General features: G+C 44.0%; 4 protein-coding genes and 1 long non-coding RNA gene across 8 annotated transcripts; 3 read left to right on the top strand and 2 right to left on the bottom strand.

The window, feature by feature from the left end:
* Positions 1-92: 92 nt before the first annotated feature.
* On the bottom strand, positions 93-10,131 carry LOC112888762 (villin-3). Of its 3 annotated transcripts, none has more exons than XM_025955084.1 (23): positions 9,828-10,131; positions 8,289-8,410; positions 7,888-7,987; positions 7,454-7,522; positions 7,120-7,362; positions 6,841-7,018; positions 6,622-6,754; positions 6,323-6,485; positions 5,560-5,707; positions 5,381-5,481; positions 4,702-4,857; positions 4,103-4,171; positions 3,951-4,019; positions 3,697-3,834; positions 3,444-3,572; positions 2,701-2,848; positions 2,568-2,578; positions 2,347-2,487; positions 2,120-2,245; positions 1,968-2,033; positions 1,155-1,476; positions 847-1,076; positions 93-772 (listed from the first exon to the last, which is right to left on the bottom strand). In XM_025955084.1, exons 2-23 carry the CDS (start codon positions 8,342-8,344, stop codon positions 659-661), a joined length of 2,910 nt encoding a protein of 969 aa, XP_025810869.1. In that variant the 5' UTR covers positions 8,345-8,410; positions 9,828-10,131; the 3' UTR covers positions 93-658. The 3 variants fall into 3 exon arrangements, with proteins under 3 accessions (XP_025810869.1, XP_025810868.1, XP_025810870.1); XM_025955083.1 differs by lacking the exon at positions 9,828-10,131 and adding an exon at positions 9,645-9,788; XM_025955085.1 differs by lacking the exon at positions 9,828-10,131 and adding an exon at positions 8,819-8,837.
* Positions 10,132-12,695: 2,564 nt separating this feature from the next.
* LOC112889127 (protein trichome birefringence-like 5) lies at positions 12,696-14,448 on the top strand. Its single transcript, XM_025955615.1, has 5 exons — positions 12,696-13,186; positions 13,288-13,480; positions 13,605-13,798; positions 13,869-14,027; positions 14,109-14,448. Exons 1-5 carry the CDS (start codon positions 12,696-12,698, stop codon positions 14,446-14,448), a joined length of 1,377 nt encoding a protein of 458 aa, XP_025811400.1.
* Positions 14,449-16,127: 1,679 nt separating this feature from the next.
* On the top strand, positions 16,128-18,244 carry LOC112888765 (glutaredoxin-C8-like). Its single transcript, XM_025955088.1, has 4 exons — positions 16,128-16,367; positions 17,230-17,309; positions 17,808-17,906; positions 18,003-18,244. Exons 1-4 carry the CDS (start codon positions 16,204-16,206, stop codon positions 18,071-18,073), a joined length of 414 nt encoding a protein of 137 aa, XP_025810873.1. The 5' UTR covers positions 16,128-16,203; the 3' UTR covers positions 18,074-18,244.
* A 433-nt stretch (positions 18,245-18,677) lies between these two features.
* Positions 18,678-21,470, top strand: LOC112888764 (4-hydroxy-tetrahydrodipicolinate synthase, chloroplastic). The gene is made up of 3 exons (XM_025955087.1): positions 18,678-18,927; positions 19,431-19,511; positions 20,369-21,470. Exons 1-3 carry the CDS (start codon positions 18,785-18,787, stop codon positions 21,297-21,299), a joined length of 1,155 nt encoding a protein of 384 aa, XP_025810872.1. The 5' UTR covers positions 18,678-18,784; the 3' UTR covers positions 21,300-21,470.
* A 516-nt stretch (positions 21,471-21,986) lies between these two features.
* LOC112888768 lies at positions 21,987-24,682 on the bottom strand. 2 transcript variants are annotated; one of them, XR_003227913.1, is made up of 3 exons: positions 23,999-24,682; positions 23,153-23,249; positions 21,987-22,403 (listed from the first exon to the last, which is right to left on the bottom strand). It is a non-coding gene; the product is annotated as an uncharacterized LOC112888768 (long non-coding RNA). The 2 variants fall into 2 exon arrangements; XR_003227914.1 differs by having other exon boundaries at positions 21,987-22,394; positions 23,999-24,681.
* Positions 24,683-24,773: the final 91 nt, after the last annotated feature.

The raw sequence follows: 24,773 nt of genomic DNA, 5'->3' as shown, positions 1-24,773 counted from the left end.
TGCTTTTATTTGCTAGGGGCAACAGCTCAGTTTTGAGTCTGCCAACTATTCTTGCACAAACGCTTGTACGCTACAACCAAGTGCATCTCATGTGAGACAACATATATATCTAGAAAAAAATTACAAGCAATGATCTGTTACGGAAACAAACTGCAAGTACAAAACAACAGCGGGGAACAATATTTTACAAACTTTTTTGTACAACATATTCTCTGTTGTCTAAATTACATCATATATATCCCTTATTATATTGGGACTCTACCTTTTTTAGAAAAAATAGAACAAATATGAGGCTTCACAGGGAAAAGAAGGCTTGCAAGCTCACAAACAAACCTGTGAGGTAGGAAAGAATTGGAGTGACCGATCGCCAATGCAGCGATCCAGCACACAAGTCATTGCACATGAAAATTGTCAGCGAAGAACACGATTCAGGAGCATGAGCAGCTAAAAACTCACTGGACTTGCCCCTCCAAAACCTACCTAGGGCCCCTTGACCCTGGTAGGCTACACTTACGACAACTCATACTGCTGCTGCAGTGACAGCGGGCAATCGCGAATTGCATGTGGCTGAAAAAATTGGTTTTACCTTTGAAAACCAGTCACGTCGTTGTGCTTCGACTAAGCAATGAAAACACGAGCTGTTTGACAGTAGCAGATTTCAGAACAGCTGAAGAGCAATCTTGAGCCTATTCTGCTTCCACTTCGGTAGCTTCGCAAAAGCCTCCTTTGTCATTCCAAACCTTTCTCTGAACTCTGTTGAAGACAGATATATCTGCAATGTGCCAGTATTAGTAGTGTTAGGGTTTGAGACGGTCAGGCAAGTATCATAAGGACATCAGGATTTACCTCTCGCTTGGTTACATCAATGTCTGTGGCAGGATTGGTGGAAGATGTCCTCAAGCGGTCATATGGGTATGCAAGAAGCCCTTCTTCACCCTCCGCCTGACTCTCCTTTACATCTTCCTGTACTGTTGGAGTTGCAGCTGGGTTATCCTTTGTAGGGTTACTTTCCTTGGCATTTGTCTCTGGTTTAGGTTTGCTTGCTTCAGTTTGGGGCTTGTTTGCATCAGGGCTCGCTTGACACCAAAAGAAAATAGAATGTAAGAGAAACATGCTTGAAATGTAAAATATCCTTTCTAAGGATGCTAGCATACCTTTAATTGACTTTGGTATTAGAGTTGCCTTAGGGCGCTCAAAAGAAGCCGAAATCGCAGCGATTGAAGCAGTCCTTGGAGGTGGCTTTGAAGATTCAGGGGATACTGGCTTCGGAAGCTGTTTTCTAACAACTGGTGGAGGAGTTGACAGGTTTCGGGCATTTGGGTTCTCAAAGTTAGCAGCCAATGCGTTGAAAGCAGGCGACCTTCCTCTGACTCTTACACGATCAGGGCTGAATGACATACTTCTGGAACGTTGAGATTTATCAGGTACACTAGATCTTCCAGTGTGTGCTGATGTTGTTGGCCTTCGTTTTGGTTTCTACAAATTTTATAACCAAGGATTAGCATCATTCTAGGAAAAACAGCACTAGGAAACTGAATTAAACACAGTGAATGCATGTTTACCAGCTTACGTCCAATTTGCTACCTTGTATATTCATAAAAATGCTGAACTTTAGTATCTGACTAGGGATAGCTAGTGTTTCATTATCCTTAGTTCAACAAAAATGTAAATAACTAGCCAAAAGTAAGCCATGATAATGCATCAGTTGCTTCACAAGGTTATGCAGTAGACACCAACTCATGACCATTCTGCAAACTGATGTGCCAACACACGATGCTATCATAACTCCAAACAGATACACAAATAACTATTGTGTTTCATAATGTTTCTTTATCGTTTTGCTTTATCCTGCTTCTTTTTAATTTTGTTTTGACCTACTTTAGACTGGACATGTTGATCCAGTCAGGCATACCTTGGTCTCAACAGTCTAACAAGATAACTATCAATACTGGATACAGAAATCTTACATCTGCTCTTGGCTTCACTCCATCTTTGACAATAGATAGCTTCCTTTCAAATGAGTTACCATGCATCTAAGTTCATAAGGTAAAAAGATGAGTTTATCACGTGATGTTTGCACAACACCAAAGGCACTGTAATCCAAAAGATAAAGGCTTACTGCTGATTTTGCAAAATCCCAAGTGAAGAACCTGGTGTAATATTGGGGTTCACTTCCTTCAGTGATGACATATAGTGGTGTTTCGCATGATACATTCTCCATTAGAATGTCAAGTTCTAGAAATTTCTGCCACAAAGTATAGTTTTGCAATCAACTTTAAATTTTGAAAACTAAACTTGCCTTCTCATTATTGCATTCTACAAAGAAAATATAAATATCTTGTATACCTCTCCAATGTTCAAAGCTTGTGCTCGAATTTTTGTGTCCACACGTTGTCCAACCCATACAAAGACGCATGAATGACAGTCCAAAATAAATATGTCCTCCGTCATCAGATCATCTTGAGTGAAGTTAAATATTTCTCTAACCTACAGAATCAATTCGCCAGCATTAATCCCTCATTACACTACTGCCATTAAAACAATACATAAACTTCAGCATTGCTCACCTTAAGCACCCCTTCTCACCCCAAGCATGACCGCAGAAAAAAATGATCAAAAGGAGGAAATGCAGATAAGTAAGGTACAAAATGAATTATAATAATGAATAAATGCAGTGGTGAGCTTTCGAAATTATCTTACCCTTTGAAAATGTACAAGCAAATAAATGCGGGTCACTTTCTTGATCTCTCACAATCTTCTGGCTGGAGTACTCTGACTTGACTCCTAGTAACTTCCAAAACTGATCATATTCAGATCCTTCTTTGAGCAATCTGGACTGTAGATTTGGCTGTGTATAATATAGTGGATGAGAAGAATGGAAAGGGTCAGTGTTCTTGTAGTTTATTTGATACAGCAGCGCAACCAGAAAAGAAACATGTTTTAAACATACAGTTACACAAAAGCAATCAGTAGGCTAATGTGCAAGTTGTAAAGATATGATCACTTGCTCAGGAAGTGTGTGTATATCAGACAGCTAGAGAAGTGTTGAACTGATGATTTTCTGCAAAGCAATGATTATGTTCACTTCTCTACCATGTGACATCTGCCCCACATGGTGTCATTTGATGATAGTCAGATACATTTGACAGGAAACAGATGTAGGACAAGTAATTCATTAACCAGGATGTGTAAACTATATTATATGATGATGTGCAAATAAATCAGAAGATAACATTACTTAATATATGCAACATATTATTACAAAATCATAATAGATGATTGTAGTGACTAGTCAGTAATCATAAATACAATAACCAGCAATCCATATAACTGTTTTGAGAGAATCTGAGCTTAGATGGTTGTAGTAACTATTCAGCCATCTACCCACAATCCACAAGTTGCCATCAAGCTACAAATAATAGGAAAAAAAGCATTCCACATACCTTGATCACATCTAGCTGCCTCTCAGCAAGCTCTTGGTCCATTGATGAGCTAAGATTACCGACCCATGTAAATACTGTATCCCCATCATGTAGTATGTAACAATAAGCAGAGTTCAGCGATGTTGCTGCCTGGTAATAAGAACCATAGCATTATCATAAGTTTTGCCATGTAGTAGAAACAAAGTCCACTAAGGTAACATGGCCATAACATAACCATAATGACTTGTCTGGAAAAGATTAACAAAAAAAGTACCGTATCAACTTGAATAGCTTGCATATTCTCTGGCCCTGATCCCTGAACTCGGAAAAGTGCAACCCCACTTTCTGAATAGGTATCATCTTCAATGCCATTTTCTGAGACAAATTTCTTATAGCCAGTACTCGTACCACCCTGTATCAGTGGGAAAATGTAAAATACACATATGCAACAATCATATTTCCAGTTTGCCATTGTAAGAACAAAGAATTTGCAAAAGCTTATTCACATGAATTTGGCTAAACACCAACCTTGTATATAACCAAGTTCTGAAATATCGGGAAAAATTCAATGGGTTCCTTTCCTTCATAAACACGAACCTGTGATAACCAAAGAAAATGAGTTGGGATAGTTAACCAAACCTTACAAAAATCTTTTAAGCCAAAACTGGAAGAATATTAACCAGAACAGCCTGGAATTTTAAAGACTCGATCATCTTGTCAGCAAGTGAAGTGGCTGCACTCCTTTCCTCCTGTTTATATATGGAAAAAGAACCACATGGTTAAGATACTACTATCCAACTTGATAGCATTTAACCAAAAAAAAGTGTTAAGATAGTAAATGAATGATCCTCAGGACAGAGTGAAGGAAGTGGAAAGTAGAGCATAATATGCAAGTGCCGCTTTATGGGAAAAGAAGTGCCAGAAAGTGTCTTCTAGTGACTTCCTAATATATCCACAATTTAGAAATGTTGATTACAGCAAGACAAATCAGTTCAAAGAATTGGATGCTTTCATACCCGTAACACATCTTTTATGGCTACATAGTGGTACGGTCTGACTAATTTTGAGAATATGCAAAGTATATTCTCAATAACATAAAGCTCAATTTCAAAAAGATTCTGATTCGACTTAGAATGGCAAACACATTTCACTTTCTCACATAATGCAAAATGCATAGATGATACAGTACAGATATGCCCTGAATAATGATTAAGTTGCCATGGCAATGTATCAATCACATGTACAAGTACAACAAATGGAAAATGCATAAAACAGCTACCTGAACACTCTTCTTCCCAAACCAGGTACCAATAAGACATTCATCTCCATTCTCACCAGGGTAGGTGTATTGAAAGATATAGCAGTCTCCACTGTAGAACTTGCATTGCTCAGAGAACGAAAGGAAAGTCTTTTCACTACCATTGACACGCCAAACCTGCAAGATATAGGCTACTTCAGATTCAGATTTATGGAGGAGAATCTGAAGTGAATAAGTGTGTAGATGGTAAGAGCAAACTTGGGGAATAAGAATTAATATGGAGTTACAAGTCAAAATGAACGCCCCCCCCCCCCCCCCCACAACACACACACGAGCCCCTGCCTTCTTAAACCTATAGGTGCTGCCACGAACTGTACGCATGCATGAAACTATTATATTACGGTGATTTCTTACTTGGCCAACCAAAACACAAGTGATCCTTAAGAGCAGTGAATAAATTGAAAAAAAATTCCAATATTCTGCAAAAATGTGACAATTTGGCAGTGTTGAAAACAATGTTATATTCGCCTTGTTACTGCAATTAACCTTTCCAGGTAGATTTGTGCTCTAACTAACAGTCTTACTCCAGGGTATGGGTTTTATTATCAGTTTATCACAAGAGCTCAATAAATGATAAACCAACAGCTATAACTGAATGCGATCTGGTTGCAAAAACTTTTGTAAGAAATGATGTTAGTACCTGTAAATTGCCAGTGCAATCAATCTGAGGTTGAGGCTCTTGCTTTACAGGAGCAGCTTTTGCTGGACTCTTAAAATTAAATCCTTGTCGCTTAAGAAGAGCTACAGAAGGAAATTTAGTTATGAAAAGATTAGTAATGGCAATTAAAATGAAAAAAAAATTGCAACCCAGATGCTAACCTGCAACTTTTCCTCTGCTTTCATTCGACACAACTGCATCAGCTTTCTTGGGCCATTTATCGAACTTTGATCGGAATATAACAGTCTCAAAACCTTCCATGAGGCGAATAATATGAGATCTTGGCCGGTTTCCTTCACGTAGTAATTCCTGCAGAAGTAAGGATGTGACGTCTCTATACGTAGAGAAAGAAAAAATTGCAACAATTATTTAAAGCGTATGAGGCTAAATGAAAAGGAAGAAAAACTGGAACGCCAATGTGTCTATCTCAGATGATGATTTTTAACTAATATGGGGCTTAGTAATCTGCAACAACAAGGATATGGAAAACGTGATGAAAACCCATGTTGTTGGTCATGATGAACTAGCCGACAACCAAACTTGAACTGGTTAAAAGGCCTTCTCTTGCAAATAAACTTTAACTTACCTCACAGATGGCAATACTGCAACAGAGTCAAAATACTTGCCATAGGAACTCTATATTATACATGTGGGTGAGCCCGAATTCTTTTATAGGTAATTTGAAGTTTGATGCCTAGCTTTCCATGCTTAACCACATTGGCTGCAATACTTCTTAGGCAAATATCCGGTTAGGAGCCACATTGGTAGTGGGTCTTAACTTTCCTACATCTGTGGTTCACCTCACATAGAACCTCTTTCTCATACATTGCCTAAATTGTGAACTTTATGGTGGCTGTTTCACAATAGGTCCAGACGAATTATCATAAACATCAAATCAAGATAGCAGAAGCAAGACAGTGTTACCTCAGCAGCAGAGCCTGCTCGTTTCCTCTCTTCAAGAGTTGTTTCTCTACCCATCCAGGCATAAATTTCAGAACCACAGTCTAGCAGGTAACATTTTGTTGAATCTAGTAGCTCTCTTGTCAGAATTTCACAATCAATAGGTGCCGCTTGGCCTTTATTGACACTGTCAATACATGAATACAAATAGAAAAAAATCAGCAAAGGGCAAAAAATAGATATCCTATAACATAACCATGAAAGATAGAAAACATTCAAAAAGAATTAAAATTAGCTATGCTTTGTCATCTATGATATATTACCAAAGCAATTTAGAAGTGGAAGCAGAATCTTTCCCGTTAAGTTCAGAAAATGGCTTTCTTGGCAAAGGAGCAAATCCACCAAAGAGAGCCCAGAATTCACCAGCATCAACGTCTGCCATCAATTTTCCATCCTCTGTTTGAAAGAGTCGATTATAACCCAGGAGTATTAGACCTTGACCATTTAAGTACGTTTACACCCTTGGCAAAAAGTTAACTTACCAACTGCTGCTACTTCGCATTTACCATCATGGTTCGTATCTTTTAGATATTGCACAACTTCAAGGGCTTTAGCCCTCTCCTGAATACTTGAATTTGATCCATTAAATTGGAATATCTTAGATTTTGTATCTAAAATAAATATGTCATCATGGTTGAGTGATGACCGTGCAAAAGGAACCTGTTCGAGGCGAAAAAAAAGGGAATTTGACATCTGTGTTAAGAAGCTATGACTGTACAAGCACAAATTGACAGATCAATATGCAAACAAAAAAAATTCACCTCTTTAACATGAACTGTATGCTTTCCTCTGCAGACAAATAATCGTGTTTTGTGCTCCCGCTCATTGACTTCAGTATGCCTGAAACCAGATGCAACCCCACCTTCCTCTGGTATAATACAAGGTTTAAAATACGAAAGAAATTTCTCAGTCTCATTTCCCTGTACTTCACGGTATTGAACAGCGCGTCCACCAAGAGCAGCATCCAGTTCGACAGTCTTGATTGCAGCTGTACCAGCCTCATCCTATTCATTAATTACAGTGCAATTTGTAAATCTTCCTGTTCATTAGCTAAACTGCCAGCAAATGAAATGACCTTAGAATGTGAACACAAACCTGACTGGTATCTTTACCAAGCCAATAATGGATATCGTGCCGAAAAGAACCATTTTTAAGGGCAGTTGACTGTTCAAAGAACGAAAAGACTGTTAATAACAATCAGGATTTCGGCCCTGACAAACAATCTAAGCATATAACTGTAATCTGAGCACTGCGCAATATAAACAGAATATCATTGGTTTTATGTAGCATAAACAATATACTGAAATGATCAGCTACATTAGAAAGTAACTAGTCCCTTCTAGTATCAAGGATGAAGGATGCATGATTTGATAAACATGTGAACATGGAAATCAAGATTTAATGATCTTTGGAGTTAAGATGTAAGCAACATAAACAATTGTACTGCTGACATGCAGCTGAGAACATACTTTCCCCATAGAACTAAACACAGGAATTGGCACATTTACAACATGAGCAAAGCTGAGTACCTTCAGTATTATGTACGAATCGCCTGTGAAAAACTTCCCATATGACTCCTTGGGGACAGGAACAGCCTGTAACTTTTCAATCCGCCAGATTTCCAATCCACTGATCATTGTAAAGGATAATGCAGAAAGTAACAAATAGGATTGGATGTAAGTACTGCAACACCATGCTAACTTAATCTCTCCACTTATTCTCACCATGATTTCCCATGGAGTCACAGCTCATGAAATATAATTGGTGGTTGACCTACAAGTGGTCTAAGAATATTCTACTGAATATTATAATGGATATAATGTAATGACTAGTGAGAGAAATGATGGCACATGAAATTCTTGCAATGAAACAACACAAAGGTATAAGCGTAGATAATGTGACCAGTAGCAAAATAGAAACTGAAGGATACTCTTTTTGACCCACGCCTTGAAAAACAGAATCCACCTCCCTCATTGAAACAGCCATAGTACCCCTAGATTTTGTTGGGCTGGTCTTTGGTGGTTTTTGCTTCACAAGAGAAGAAAAGGTGTGCTGAAACAGAATAAAAATAGATGAACGGTTGCGCAATAATGCAAGCTTTCAAACTCAAAGCAAGCCCGCATAAAACATTCTTAAACAAGAACATCAATAAAGAGATGTGTTTTCAGTTTTTGAACAACACTGCATACAGAAGTTTCCTATTCAAAAAAACAAATTGATAGAAACGCAATACCAAATGGTTAGAATGTCTAGCGATTCCAAGGCCCCTGGACTACCTACTCCTGTATAATGATTGCAGCTCAACCAACACACACACTCAACGTCCACAAACTAAGGAGTTGGCATGACATAGAGCAAGCTAACGTCCTGATCGCATCTGGGTTCAATCAAATACAGCATCAACTGAGCTTCAACCATGTACCAGGAATTGCTTGTATCCAACTATGATGCAGAAAGTACCAAGCATAAGAGTTGCAATGACCAGCTAAATCACCAAAGTGTCGCGTCATTTGCAGACTCAAACTCCTGTACCCACAGAATAACAAGAGCTTGACACATTTCCAGATGTCATGAAACTGCTCGAATGAGTTCCCACCTTTCATTCGCCGCAATACCAGCTGGCGAATTTGATCAGCGCATTAATAAAAGGCTGAAAGGCAAACCCAAGAAATGTGCTGCTTTTTGTGCAACTCCGGGCCAAAATCCGATTGAGTAGACCTGACATCCTAGGATCCAACAAAACATCCACATCCAGCTGACTAAATCCAAAACACCAATGGACTTGCATGGCTTGCAGTGCTCAACACACGAAACTAATATGGCTTCCAAAACAATCCAACTAAGCAGCCAAATCCAACGACTTCTGGAGCACAACTCAGCATCGATATCAGCACGGAGCCATCGAGTGGCAGGTGAATAAGCATAAATCGGACCAAATTCCGTCCACCCAGATCCACCTCATGCCCGAAAAGAAAAGGCAAAAATCACTGCCCTCACAAGACTAGTCTCAAAAACAGCAGCTCATACCAATGACACTGATCCAGCTTCTGATCCATATCGCACAAGATGGGCATTCTCATGCCAAATGCCAAACGGCCAGATCCCAACCCGCCACCAAAAAGATCAACCTAGCAAAAATTCCCCACCACATCGAGCTAAAAACCCATTCATCCAAAACCCACTAACCCAGTCCGCCCCACAGCAAATCCCAAAAACTCAGCGAATTCCCGCAGCCCAGATCCGAGGCACGCGCACCCAAGCCGGCCAACCACAGACCCTCGCGTACCTTGATCGCTGACCCCGGCGCGGCCATGGTCCCGACCTCAGATCGCCCGAAGCCGAAGCCCCGATCAGAGGACCAACTTAACCACCCCCGCCGCGGGCAGCATTAAACAAACCCCCCGCCCCTCCCTCCCCCCATCATTCCCTAAAAAAATTTGCCGAAATGGAGGATTTGGTCGCCACGCACCTGGGCCGGGGGGCGGTGGCGGCGTCGGATCGTGGGGAAGACTAGCTAGCCAGCGGGTTGCTGTCGCTGCTGCCGTTAGCGCGAGCCCGGGCTGGCGGTAGGGGGGGGGGGGGGGCGAGAGCCAGGCGAAGCCTCCGGATTAACTAATCCCGTTAGTCATCACCCGGCTAAACGGCGCCGAGGGAGAGAGGTTGGGGTGGGGAGGCGAATGATTGGGGGCGAGGCGTGGCGGGTGGCGTGCTCGCCACTATGGCGGAGGCGGAGGACGACGACGAGGAGCGAGGAGGACAGGACAGAAGAGAACAGATGCAGAGGAGGTGGGGGAGGTGTCTGGGAGTTTGCGCTATTTATATTTTTGGACGGAATTCTTCCCCGCGCCGTTATTCTGTCGTGGCGCCTCGTTCTGACGAGCTGGGGAAACGGGCCGTGTACAGGTGGATATACCACCAGCCAGCGTGATGCTAACGGCGTAGAGGACGACATGGTAGACCTGCATAATTTGTTTGGAAGAAAAGGAGAAAGAAAAGGGAGATCGATAAAAGCGAGAGGCTCAAAAGGTTGTTGAAAATGATAGGGGGCAAGGGCAATGGTTCGTCAAAGTTTGAAGGTTCCAGAGGCTTGCTGGATATGATAAACAATCGAAGAAATGAGAGGTGCTGTCGCTTTCGACGAAATGAGATTGTGTAAAGTGTTTGAATTGAATTACATAGCACATTTGTTATTTGGGGTTTGAATGGCTCAAATCATATGTTTGTCATGCCATGTATGTTTTTCCGATGGTAAATGTGAAATATGGCACGCAAAATGGTTTGAATTAATTTGACCGTTAGCGCGATAGTTAGCACAAATTCGCGAGAAAGCTTGGTTACGACTCTACTTTTTAATAAATTAAAAAGGAAAGATTAAAATATAGTGCACGTTGCAACCAGCGTTGAAAATAATTATAATAAAATTGCATTTTTTTCACAACTCAACCATCCTGCTAAGAACCATCTACTTTAAAATCAGCCTAGCACACGGAAAACACAACACTACAATCGGCCATTCCATTCTTAGAAGAATACCTTAAGGTATAAAATATGGCGCAAGGAATGGTTTGAATTACTTTGCTTAACGGTAATAATTATGGGAAATACAATTTGGGAGGAAGCTTCAGTTACTATTCCTCTTATGGAGAAAAAACTAAAAACAAAGGGAAAATAAAAATATACAGGTGTACCTCGTCAAGTCCCGGATTTGGAAACTAATTACAACTTTTAAATTGCATCTCTACGATTCTACCACCATGCTAAAAAAAAAGATTTTCAGCTTTCAAATTAGCCTAACACGAACACGTATCATTAGCCGTTCCATTCACGGAGGGAACGCAAACGCGGAAAGGTTTTACTCGCCACGCCAGTTGGGCCTGCCTACGCGCACAGATGATCTTACCAAAAGTATACCGAGGAAACCAATGCCAAGAGGCTTTCGTACCACTTTTGGCGCCCCCCTTCCGCTGAGCTGTTTGGCGGCTCGGAGCCACCCATCCGTCCGTCCATCTCCATCTACTCCAACAGAGAAAAAAGCCGAAAGGTGACGCGAGGGCTGGGACAGTCCACGTGCCATCCGTAGAGGCCGGCCACCGCCCCGGCACCCGGCAACTCAAAAAACAACTCCCATAGGCCGCGAAAGGGAGAGAGCAGAGAGCGACGGGGCGACGAGCCGACGAGATGGGTACGCGCCGGCCGGATGCGAGAAGCGCGGACAAAGTCCCAACTCCCGGTGCCGGTGCCGGTGCCGGTGCCGCCCCCCGGTCGTACGCGCGGCGCCACTCTGGCGGCACGGCACGGTGCGGTGCGGCGCGGGGGACGCGCTGGGGCCGTGGCGTACCGGGGCGGGACAGGGTGGGCGCGCCCTGGTTCGTTCGGTGCCAGTGCCAGGACAGGACGGGACGGGCCGCAGGAGCCGGGAGGTTCCAGGCTCCAGCCGTCCAGCTGCCGCTGCGACTGGGCGCGGGGCGCGGCTGTGCTGCGGGTGCGGGTGCCGGATCGACGTCTGGACCGGCGGGATTTTGACGCTGCTACCTCGCCGGCCGCCGTGTTTGCGTCGCGGGGACAGCACGGGTCCGCGAGTAGTGCGCCGGGTTGGTTCGGCTGGCGCGGCGGGGGTTGGGTCGGCGCGCGGCGTTCGTGCCGGGAGATGACGACGCGCGGGCGGGCGGCGACTGCATTAGGCCGTGCGCTCGTGAGCACGCAGCGACAGTGTGCGTTTGATGCTTGGGTGCCTTGGGACTTGGGTGATGGTGCAGACTCGTATGGCACGAGTCACGAGGAAACTGCTGACATCCGGAAGCCCCGGACCGCAACAGACATCCTTGTTCATCTCGTGATCGTAAAGAAAATTGCCATGTGCCGGTGCAGGCCATAGGATATCATGTATGTAGACTGTGGAGTATACGTAGTCGGGATTCGCACTCTATAAGAAAAGTACTGGACTCACGTTCACGAGGAGCCACGAGCAGAAGTGGACGTAGCTGAAGAAGTGGACGATGCAGAGGCAAACAAGCCAAACAACAGTACGACACCAGTCCCGAGCCATTCATCAGCAACATTTTTTTTTAGTCCGAGTCAAACCCGGACGGCCCAAACTAAGCTTCCATCGTGGGCCACGCCACAGCCCAGGTAACGGGCAGCACTCGAGAACGGCCCACGAGCTCTCACAACGCTCTGGCATAGTGGCATCTGAAAAGCCCAGAGTCAAACCGCCGCGCGCATCTCGCGCCACCCCTCCCGGCTCTCTTGCTCGCCGGATCCAACCCCGTGCGCGCCTCATCGTTCGTCGCCGGCGGGGAGACCTCGCAGCGTCACCGCTACACCGCTCGCGCCGGCCATGCCGCGGCTCCCGTGGCGCCTGGCCGGCCCGCTCCTCGCCGCCTTCGTCTCCGTCCCGTTCATCCTCCCGCTGGCGCTCCCCCTCCTCCTCCGCTCCGCCTCCGCCTCCCCGCGGGCGCTCTCCCTCCACCGCCTCAGCTGGCTCCCCCATCCACTGACACAGACGGCTCCGCCGCCTCGCGCCCCATCACCGCCGCGTCCAACCGAGCCACCGCAGACACCGACACGGACTCCACCTCTGCCGCCGCCGTCTCCCTCTCCACCACCCCCCGAGACCACGGCGGAGGACGACGACATGGCGGGCGAAACCGAGAGCGGATGGTGCGACGTGTACGACGGGGGCTGGGTGCGGGAAGAGGAGGCGCGGCCGCTGTACGCGCCGGGGACGTGCCCCTTCGTGGACGAGGCCTACTCCTGCGCGGCGAACGGCCGGCCGGACGACGGGTACACGCGGTGGCGCTGGGCGCCGCGCCACTGCAGCCTCCCCAGGTACCCCACCACCCACACCCAGCAACGCCGCTTCCATCGCCGCCTCACCCGTGCAAACACAATCCCCAAATCGTTTGCTGATTGGCGCGCTAGGTCCGTAGGTTCAACGCGACGGACTTCCTGACGAGGCTGCGCGGCAAGCGGCTGATGCTCGTCGGCGACTCCATGAACCGGAACCAGTTCGAGTCCTTGCTCTGCATCCTGCGCGAGGCGCTGCCGGACAAGTCCCGGATGTTCGAGACGCACGGGTACAGGATCAGCAAGGGCCGAGGATACTTCGTCTTCAAGTTCGCGGTAATCCATTCATGATCATCCGAGGGGCAGCTCCTATAACTTCTAATTAATGGCCTGCAAATTAATTAACGCCAAAAAAATGGAAGATGATGATGAACTCGGGCAGTGCCATGAACATCCGTAGGACTACGACTGCACCGTGGAGTTCGTGCGGTCGCATTTCCTGGTCCGCGAAGGGGTGCGCTTCAACCGGCAGAAGAACTCCAACCCCATCCTCCAGATCGACCGCATCGACAAGACGGCCAGCCGGTGGAAGAAGGCCGACGTGCTCGTCTTCAACACCGGGCACTGGTGGACGCACGGCAAGACGGCGAGGGGGTACGCAGGCAAATGCCATGGCTTGACCGATCGATTTCAAAAACTTTTGATGCTTGAACAATGTTTGCAGGAAGAACTACTACAAAGAAGGCGACACGCTGTACCCCCAATTCGACTCGACTGAGGCTTACAGGCGAGCACTCAAGACATGGGCTCGCTGGATCGACAAGAACATGGACCCGACGGCAAGCGTCGTCTTCTACCGAGGATACTCCACTGCACATTTCAGGTGAGGGCCCCCGGCCGGCTGATTCTGCTGAAGAAGCTGGGGCGTTGCAAGAATGATTTCACATGAAATTTTTCGCTGCAGGGGAGGCGACTGGGACTCCGGCGGCTCGTGCAACGGCGAGACGGAGCCGGCGTTCAAAGGCGCCATCATCGACAGCTACCCTCTGAAGATGAGGATCGTGGAGAAGGCCATCGGCGGGATGCGGTTCCCGGTGCGGCTGCTGAACGTGACGAGGCTGACCAACTTCCGAAGGGACGGGCACCCGTCGGTGTACGGAAAGGCGGGGGACAGGAAGAAGGTGTCCAGGAGGAAGCAGGACTGCAGCCACTGGTGCCTCCCCGGCGTGCCGGACGCGTGGAACGAGCTCATCTACGCCTCCCTTGTCTTGGAACCCAACCCGATCACATGGAAATACAGATGAGAGAGAGCTAGCAATATCTTTTGAAAAGACATGTCAGTTTATCTCGAGCTAGCAGGACTTACTTGTTAATGACGAAGATCATTTTAATTTTAGTTTTGCTATAAGTTAAATTTCTCAAAATTTTGATCAAATTTATAGAAAAAGATATTATCATCTACAATACCAAATAAACATTTTCACCCTGGATTTAATTAAATTGATTTGATGTTGTAGACGTGGTGCACTTTTCTATAAGTTTGGTTAGAGATATAGAAATTTGACTTATTCGTATCAAATTTAAACTGCCTGCATTTTGGAATGGAGGAAGTACCTCAATAACTCGTGTTGCTGGTATTAGCTAGTAGTATATATTTAGCTCGCATATATGTGCTATTGTTTTAGCTCGTAGGATCACTCTGTCATGGAATTAATTATACGGACTTTTACATATACGTACTTAAAAAGTCTAGATACCATTCAAATCCCCAGCTTTCACAACTGCTTCAATGATCTCTTTAGTCAAAACTACTATAATTTTATTGTTTTCATGTCTTTTCCAAACATGAGTTGGACCACTATTTCTTATTAGAATATATATATATATATATATATATATATATATATATATATATATATAGAATCAAGTAAATGTATGATAACACAGAAGTACATTTTAACAAAAAAAATATGCATATACTTTCTCCTATGTTCCAAACTAAAATAATAGAATTTAGGGACTAGGCAATATTTAAATTTTTTTATCAGATTTTCTATTTATGACTATACTGAAGGAGATAACGATGCAATCTGCTTGACTGCAAAATAAACATGATATTGAGACGATTGATTGTAAAGGGTGCTAAAACGATTGAGATGATTGGACTAAGAGTGGGTCGTGTGTGCCATCCGATTCATACACACTATCCTCCCATGAATTAAGGCATAGATTGACGATGATCAGATCTGTGCAATTGTTCAAAATAAAAGCTCAATAGTTGGAATGGTAACCCTGCAAACCTTAAAAATAATCTTTTAAAGAAACAAAATGCAATAGGAGGAAAATGATATTTGTATGATGAGTAATTACATTCGTGCAATCATTGATTCTACTACGCATTATTTGTTGTCATCATGGTCGTCGTGGTCCTTTTCTCTTTTGTTGATGATATATACATGGTCCTTAATTGGCCTATAAATTCCTCGCAAGAAAATGGTGTGTAAATGATCAGTAAGGTGTAGTCAGGGGAGGGGCATATGCTCCTAAGATCTTTTAAAAAAATTGTTATTCATCATGAACTTTTGCATGCTGTCTCTCATCTTATCTAACTTTTGGACTTATTTCGGAAAGATGAGAATGAGATGGTGCATGTTCTTCATATTTCCATGAGTAGAGTAAGCACAACTGCACAAGCAGCTAGTGTGCTGCGCTTCCTGGCTTTGTAGAGAGTGGAGGGGCGGAGGGCGGAGGCTGCTGTTTGTTTTTGGGATGAGAAAAAGCGAAAGTACATATGCAAATAGAGTGCAGCTTGACAGTAAGTGACGCATTGCATTGTCTGCACTCGCATTGAGAAAAGCCACTGAAGACGGTAACTCACAGATTACGCGATCCGCTGTAGTTGGCGTATTTTCGAGGGCCGCCCAAGCTAGTAAAGCGTAGTACGCTTTCAGAAAGAAGAAGACTAGTCAAAACCAGTGCTCTGTTCCTGTTCCCCTAAACAAATCTTCCCCCGTCTCCGTACACTCCGCATCTCGACTTCACCGGCGGCGGGACACACGATGGTGGCGTTGCTGGGCCGGCGGATCGGGGTGGCGGCGGCGGCGGCCGCCGCCGCGTTCATCGCCCTCGCGGCGTTCGGATCCGCCTCGCCCTCGCCCAAGTCCTTCGTGAAATCCACCGTCTCGGCCCACGACGTCGTCATCTTCTCCAAGTCATACTGCCCGTACGATCCCCTCTCGCCCCCCATCTCATAGATGCGTATCTCGTCTGCTCTCTTGCGGAGATCTGATTCGGAACTTGAAGCTGTAGAAAATCTGGGATAGTTGTTTCGTTTCTGATTTCATCCTTCGGCTTGGTCAAAATTTGCTGTTGTGAATTTAGGCGCGTAGACGATCTACTGTCCTGTGAGGCTAGAATCACTATAGAGGATGAGCGACTGCTTCGTTTCTTCGCATGTCCCGCTGTGGACTTCCTGTTTTTGTAGTACTACAAAATTCAACATTTAAATTTTACCGAATTAGATTAAGCCCAGTTCTATTCTGACAATGATGACGAAGTATTGGCCCTCTGTGGTCATCCGGGACTGCCGTCTGCTTTGCATTTCCGGATACATTGTGTAAAAGAAGCTGTGGTTACTTTTATTCTGCTTGTTTCATGTAATATGATTTCTGATTATTCAGTTTAGTCAATTAATCTACTCTAGTTTAAGAGAATATGTTGTTTCGCCAGAAAGTGCTATAATTCTTTCAGTCTTTCAGAGCCTCTTGTTAGGTTAGAATTCTAGAGTCATAAACTTAGCAGTGAATCTTGTGTCGGTCTAGCTCACTAGATTTCTTGCAATGCAGTTCAAGAAGGTTAACTGTTTTTTTGTAAGGTTTAACACGAACGCCTGGACAGCGCTGAGTAGATTGGTGAAAATGCACTGATAAGCGATACAGTGAGAAGAACAATGCATGTACAGAGAGAATGTTTGAACAGTGAATGTGTGGAGATCATGTCTCAGATCTGCATATGAAATACTCTTGCCATCCCTTTATATGTCTCTTGTAAGAAACTCTATCTGACAAAAGGACTCAATTTTACAGGTATTGTAGAAAAGCAAAGGCCGTATTTAAGGAGCTTCAGTTAAAGAAAGAGCCCTATGTTGTGGAGCTTGATCATCGAGGTTTGCTTTACATTCATTTTCGTATTGGGTATTGCTAATCAGCAGTGTTTAGTCTGTTTGCTCTGTGCCCCAACTCCAGTCATGGTTTTTGCCTAGTGAAATAGTCACAGTTTCATCAAACTAAACAGGGTACAGTTATGGAATGCATTTCCATAATGTTTTCAGTCAGTATGCCTTTGCGATTGCACAGATAAATTTAATTATTTGTGTTTTCGATTGCATAATCAATGTTACATATTAACACAGTAAAGCCTCAGATAATTGCTAAACACAGTGAGGAAACTGGACAGAGTACATCAGCAAGATCACTGAAAACATCTGATGTCTACATGTGGAGGCTATCTGTTTATTCCCTTTTTACACAAGCAAAATTGTTGTATCAGACTGAACAATCATTTCCACTGTCAATCCTTTTTGTTAGCTTTGGCCCTTCAGCATATCCTAGGACATTATTATGATTATGCCTTGATGGAGCAATCTATTCTGGTTGTTATGCAGAGGATGGTTCGGAGATTCAGGATGCCTTATCTGAGATAGTTGGCAGGCGTACTGTTCCTCAAGTTTTTGTCCATGGAAAGCATCTGGGGGGCTCTGATGGTAAGTTTTCTGAACACGAGTCAGTTAAAAATGAAGATTTGTACACTCTCAATCCTGACATCTGCGGTTTTACCTTTGTTTGGAAAAAATTTGCAGATACTGTTGAGGCTTACGAAAGTGGAAAGTTGGCCAAACTCTTGAACATTGGAGTCAAGGACGATCTTTAAGAAACATGTTAGCATCACAAGTTTATCTCTTGTTTTGAGTTATGAGGCAATATTATGCGACTCTGAGTTGACACTATACAGAATATGTAACTGAATATTGCGGCATAATTCATAACATCTGAACCCTACCTTTGATATTTTCTCCATTATCTCGTATTAATTCTGACGCTATATTATGGTGGTCATCCTTGGTTGCCTGCGAGCACAGTCATTCTACATTTTGTGTGACCACTTACCATGCATATGAACAAACCTAATTAGTTTGATTATGGCTGCCGGAACCGTATGTCTGCAATAGAACGAACAAAAATATATACATTACGCACTTTGTAGAAAACAAAGCTAATGACATCTGAATCATTGAAACAGATAAAAAGAGAGAATTTCGATAGTGAGTCCATGTCCATTTTTTTTAGGGTGAGTACATGTCCAAATTAATAGGAGCTGGAGGTACTACACAAATAGCTGGAGGTACTTCTCGATTGGGCTGGAGGGACGGGAACTTCGGCCTCGTGGCTGCTCGTGGCCCAAAAAAGAAAAGCCCAACCCGGTTCTCCAAGCCCAAGGCCCAACAGCAACGTTACCTTGCCTCAAAGAAGCTCGACGAACGAACCCTAGCCGCCGCTGCACACGCATCGACGACGCATCGTCGAGAACTCAACACCAGTCTCACTAGCCAGCCACCAGTCCACCAGGCTCCGGCCATCCTCCATGATTTCGCCGCCGATGCCAACGCATCTCCTCCCGACGCGGACGATCTCCCCTCCCTCAAATGGCTGCGCAGCGACAGCGAGCCCCTCTTCTCCCTTGATCGCTGCATGGCCGCGGCGATTCCCTTCTGGGCTTCATTCTGTGTATGTATCACAGGTCTCATCCCCATCTAATATTTTTTTAATGCGACTTAAGGGAATATTGAGTGGATTTCATCTCACCGCGGAGGATATCTGGTCGTATCAAATTTCTCATGCCTTTGTTCAGTCAAATATGCTCAAACTCGTGGCAAAAGCACATTTCCCTTCTTTTAAAAGAATACACTTTGGGAAGATTTGACGAACCAAATGAGCGAATTTTCAGTGGCATATTGAAGAGGGGAGAGAGAGAGAGTCCATCGTAGCAACGATTGCAAAAAGGAAAAAAAATCCCTACTTAGAAATGACATTGATAGCAAAATTTCGAAAGCTTGAATTCATGTCCGAACTCCGAAGATAAAGTGTATTTATGACTGGAGGGAGTATACAGCTTGTCCATTTGTTCTGCTGTACTTCTGAGGAGTACCTTGGATTTTTATTTCACTTATTATTCTGCCTTCATTCTCTTTACTTCCAAACACAACACACTAACACAGGTAGTTCTGCAGGGCTGGCAGAGGGAAGTTTTCATTGGCAGCTATCACTCTAGATGATTATCTTCCAATGCGAAGCACTGAAGTGAAGAACCGGTAACTTGTTTAGTTCTAGAAAGAATGCTGATGATTCGTCTGTATGTTTGCTACCACTTTTAGCCTTATATCACTCTGAACAACCTGTTAGTTTTTGTAGAATTTACCTATGCATTAACCTGATGAGAATAAAATCACTTGTGTGCCTGAGATCGCGGTGATCCTTCTTTTTCCTTTTGATATCTTTGCCCTTCTATTCTGGCCTCTTATTGAAAAAATTAGGCATGTTGGAAAAAAAGATTCATTTTTGACAGACACGGGTTGGAACTTGGAAGCCAACTTTTCCCATGTGGCCAAATTCCTTTCATGCAGAACATTTGTTATTGATCCTTGTTTCTTGGGACAGTTAGTTCCAAAGTAGCTGATTCCTACTTATTTTGCAAAACTTGAAATCCTTTCATGTCCCCTTTCGAGCTTTAGATACTGCAGACATGCTAGGTGTACCATGATAATTTCATGTCTTGGGCTGTAAGAATCATTTACTCAGTAGATTAACATCATATGTTGTTATTTTCATTATGCTAATCTGTGAAACTAACCTAATTATGCTGAATCAGCAATTGTCTCTGTAAGATTACAAATGCTGCAGCTAGTCAGAATGTAAAATGTGAACTGCTTTGGCTTAAAGAAAATATATCAATAGCTATGTGCTTGGTTAGGTGATGCTTATATTGCAATTTGTGTTTGTTCTGCTTAATACATGGGCATGTACAATCTTTGGCAACTGCAGTTGTATTTTTCTGTTTTGTGACTTTATAGCTTTGTTGTCAAGTGTATCTGACTGTTTGTGCACAAGTATCTGAAGGCTCCGATACATGTTATCTGCTGCTGTGATCTTATCTTTCTCTGTCTTGCAGGACATCAACAGGTGACATCACAAGTCTCAGACTAATCACCGCGGTCAAAACCCCCTATTTGCCAGATGGAAGGTTCGATCTTGAAGCATATGATTCTCTCATAAACATGCAGATAGAGGGTGGTGCTGAAGGTGTAATTGTTGGGGGAACAACAGGAGAGGGTCACCTTATGAGCTGGGATGAACATATCATGCTCATTGGGCATACCGTAAACTGCTTTGGCACTAGAATTAAAGTGATCGGCAACACAGGAAGTAACTCAACCAGAGAGGCTGTTCATGCAACAGAGCAGGGATTTGCTGTTGGCATGCATGCAGCTCTCCACATCAATCCTTACTACGGAAAGACCTCAACTGATGGCATGATATCTCATTTTGAGGCCGTCCTCCCAATGGGCCCGACAATCATCTACAATGTGCCATCCAGGACTGCCCAGGATATCCCCCCTGAAGTTATCATGGCAATTTCAGGCTATCCAACAAACATGGCAGGTGTCAAGGAATGTGTTGGGCATGAGAGGGTTAAGCACTACACGGACAAAGGTATAGCAGTATGGAGTGGTAATGACGACGAATGCCATGATTCTAGGTGGCAATATGGTGCTACTGGAGTCATTTCTGTTGCAAGTAACCTTGTTCCTGGGCTCATGCACAGCCTCATGTACGAAGGCGAGAACGCGACACTAAATGGGAAGCTTTTGCCTCTGATGAAATGGTTGTTCTGCCAGCCAAATCCAATTGCTCTCAACACTGCTCTGGCTCAGCTTGGGGTGGCAAGGCCTGTCTTCAGATTGCCATATGTTCCCCTTCCTCTTGAAAAGAGGATTGAGTTTGTCCGGATTGTTGAGGCTATTGGAAGGGAGAACTTTGTGGGACAGAAAGAGGTGCGGATTCTCGATGATGATGATATCGTGTTGATCAGTAGGTACTAGGAAGTGGGTTTGTCCGTGTCTCTGTATTTTGATGAATAAAGCTGAGAGTGTGCACGTTGCGTTTACAGACTTTGTTCTGTTCATCAGTCGTTGGTTTTATCTATTTTATTGGTGCTGCCTTGGATTCTTTGTATAATATATATATATCAAGTTTACAGGTTTTTAGCTATATTGGCTCATGAAAAACGGTTTTCCTATCACTGTCATATATACCAAATCTGTCGAGAATTATCCTTAGCAACGGAGAATGAATGCGGCAGCAAATCTACCTCATTTCTGTCTACATACCTTGATCCAAACATTTTATTAGGGAATGTTACAAACTAGATCAAATGGCTGCCCCTGTATCTTTCTTCAGCAAGAATTGCCCATGGTTGTTGGTCAAGTCAGAAGCCTCCCAGTGTAAAGGGTCACCTTGCCACAGAACTGATCCTCGCCCATTTTCATCAAACTAGAACATTGAGTGCACGTTGCGTGCCCTATCATATCCCTAATTGTAGAAATAAATGTGCAAACAATAAACAAAAATGTGTATTTCAAAATAGGTAAGACCAAGCATGATGGTCCCAAGCACATGATGGTACCAACATCTCCAAACAGAGACAAGAAATGATATAGATGCAACCTATTCGATTTTAGTACTAAGATGATATAGGGAATTATGTAGAAAGAGCTGAGTCCATTCCATAACATATATCTACATGGCTTAACAAAAATCAAAATGGTAATATGTCACCAATTTCTCAAGTACCAGGACATTCATCTGGCCACAATCACATGGCCAACTAATTGGATTTATCAAATGATAAATGAACCAAGTCTCTCATGTGTAATGGCAGCAACAGTTCATCATAATGAAAGGTGCACCCACTACTTCATCAGTATTAGACCATAGATACGAACTTTAACACAGTGCAAGAGCTAAGGAAAAAGAAAGACGGAAGCTAGAACAAATGTCAGGCCACCACGAAGAATAACTGAAAGAAGAATCTAGCAGCCAGCTACCAACTCAAACAAATTTCAGCGCATTAAGGTCATCTCTAGCTACTTACACAGAGCACCACCATCAATAATCCATCCAGGAACCTCCGCAACCTGTAAATTCTAGAAAGGATTAAAACAAATTAATCAGTTATAGTGTTTTTGGCCTCTTATTCATGGCAAATTTGACTGCATGCATCTTATTTTTATGAAATTAGGGGACATATAAGTTTACACTCAATGACCGGCATAACTTTCTAGGATAGACTCATTGTGCTACTACTGAAAAGTGAAAACCTCTGTTGCACTGAAAATTCAGAGATTCAGAATATACTTTTGACACACACACTTTTGACTTGTTTTTTCATTTCCACTCGCAGATATATCCAGCATTAGTAGTCAGCAGTAAGCAAGCACGCATCTACAATTAGATCTTGGTGGCACCGGAAGGAATGTCATACTGATATACTCTTTTACAATGTATATTAGGCTTTCTGATCCCAAGTGACCTCCTCCTTAAATTCAGACATACAGAGTTTGGATCTTAGTTCACAGAACCAAATATGTACTTAAAACTAATAATTAACACATTAACCTGAGAAGGGAACGCTACACAATCAACCATATCTATATTGTCATGATAAGCTAGTGGCTTTAGACAAACAAAAAGTCTATTCATCCTTTCTACTTCACTATGCCTACTGATTTTTTGGTTAATTATGTACCTCAATCATAAAGTTGACAAGCTGTTTAGCAATTTAAGCGGATGGTGTCAAAAATCTATCAAACATGGTCACATATTACCAGGTGGAAAGTAACATTATTATATATATATACATATATTAGGAAAAAATAAGAATTAAAATTTCAACCTGTACAACTATTTTCTTCAGTCAGCCGCAAAGAATGCTCCACCCAGTACAACTATTTTCTTCACCTTGCTTGCAAAGGAAGAGTCCTTTTGATGGGCTAAGCAAGAAGAGAGACGGGTCATAACATATGGCACAACATAGACATCACGATAAATAGGTTTAATCCTATGATCGTAAGCATATATACCAATGCTACATTTGTCAAGGCCCCATAGCAAACACAAGACTTCTCCTAGAACTCAAGATCTCATCAACCTTTAACCAGGAATTCAACAGCACTTTCCTCAACTTCTTGGCAGCAGGAAGAAATAGATTCCTAATGCCATCTGACCCATGAACAAGAACAACAACACAAGGCTTTCCTACCTAATGAAGCACAGAGTATATCTATCTATCATTCAGTTCATCCAGACCAATGCAGTGCTATGTGGATTTTATCTGTATTATAGATAAAAATATTGAGGAAGTAAGATAGTATTGTTACAAGTAAAATGTGGGTCATACCACAAGTATCAATAAGCAAACAATGTAAGTTGTACTGTTAAAAGTAGAAGGCCACCTTAAGCCCTAACACCCATCAGCATAAAACAAGTATCAACAAGCAGACAATGTAAGATGTCCTGCTCTGTCACACTGTACCAGTCCGTTTTCATGCTATACACAAACTTTTTATCATGTAAACAGAAAACGACAATTCTGATAGGAGCAAGACAATTCAGAACGGATAGATACTTTAACCAGACTACCAGAGTTACTGTTAAAGGATCTTACAGAAACAACTAATGTGTAACTGTTAAGGGGATGCTCTCACCTTTTTTTTTTTTTGAGAAAAAGGGATGCTCTCACCTTGGGGTGCTTCAGGGAAGGCAAGGAGGATGGCGAGGTGTTTCCCCCTCCGTTGTCGACCATGGCTGCCTGATCTGCGTACCATTGGATCTCATGCGCCTCCACGCGCTCCCCTGCACTGCCGAGGAAGTGCTGCTAGGATTTGGAGCTGGAGCGAGAGGGAGGAGGCACACCGGGGGGCGGCGACAGCCCTTCAACGCCTCGCGCTGCTAGGGCCGGCGGCGGCAACCCTCCCAGGCGTCACGCTGCCAGGGGGCGCCAGCACTCCTGCCCGGCCATCGCGCTGATTTGGGGTGGCGGCACCTTTGCCCGGCCCTGGCACCGACCAGGAGGCTGATGGGGGTGGGGCGGCGGCGCCCCAGCCCGGCCCTTGCGCCGACAGGGAGGCCGATGGGGGCGGGGCGGTGGCGCTCCCGGCCGTTTCCCTTGGCTGATGAGGGCGGCGGCTCCCTGCCATGGGAGGGCCGGTAGCATGTTCTGATGGGATTGAAGGGCCTTCCCCGTGCGCAGGCGAGTCGCGACGGGCGGCGGCGGGGAGAAGAGAGGGAGAAGGGGATAGAGGACCTACATGATAATTTCTAGCAACATGAAGGACTTTTTTGCAAAAAATCAGAATACACCTGGCAACACCGGAGGCGCTGAGCGCTCTGGTGCTTCCGATCCCCAGTAGTCTTTAAGAAACCCGATTTCTGAACACCCTTGTGCTGGGGCCGTAGATCTGCAGGATGCGCATCTTCTTCCTTTCCAAAAGGTGATTGAACCCCTCTATCTGGAA

This window comes from Panicum hallii, chromosome 4 (genome assembly GCF_002211085.1).
Source record: "Panicum hallii strain FIL2 chromosome 4, PHallii_v3.1, whole genome shotgun sequence".
NCBI lineage: Eukaryota > Viridiplantae > Streptophyta > Magnoliopsida > Poales > Poaceae > Panicum > Panicum hallii.
Note: the sequence above shows the minus strand (reverse complement) of the source record. Positions and strands in the feature narration are given on the sequence as shown.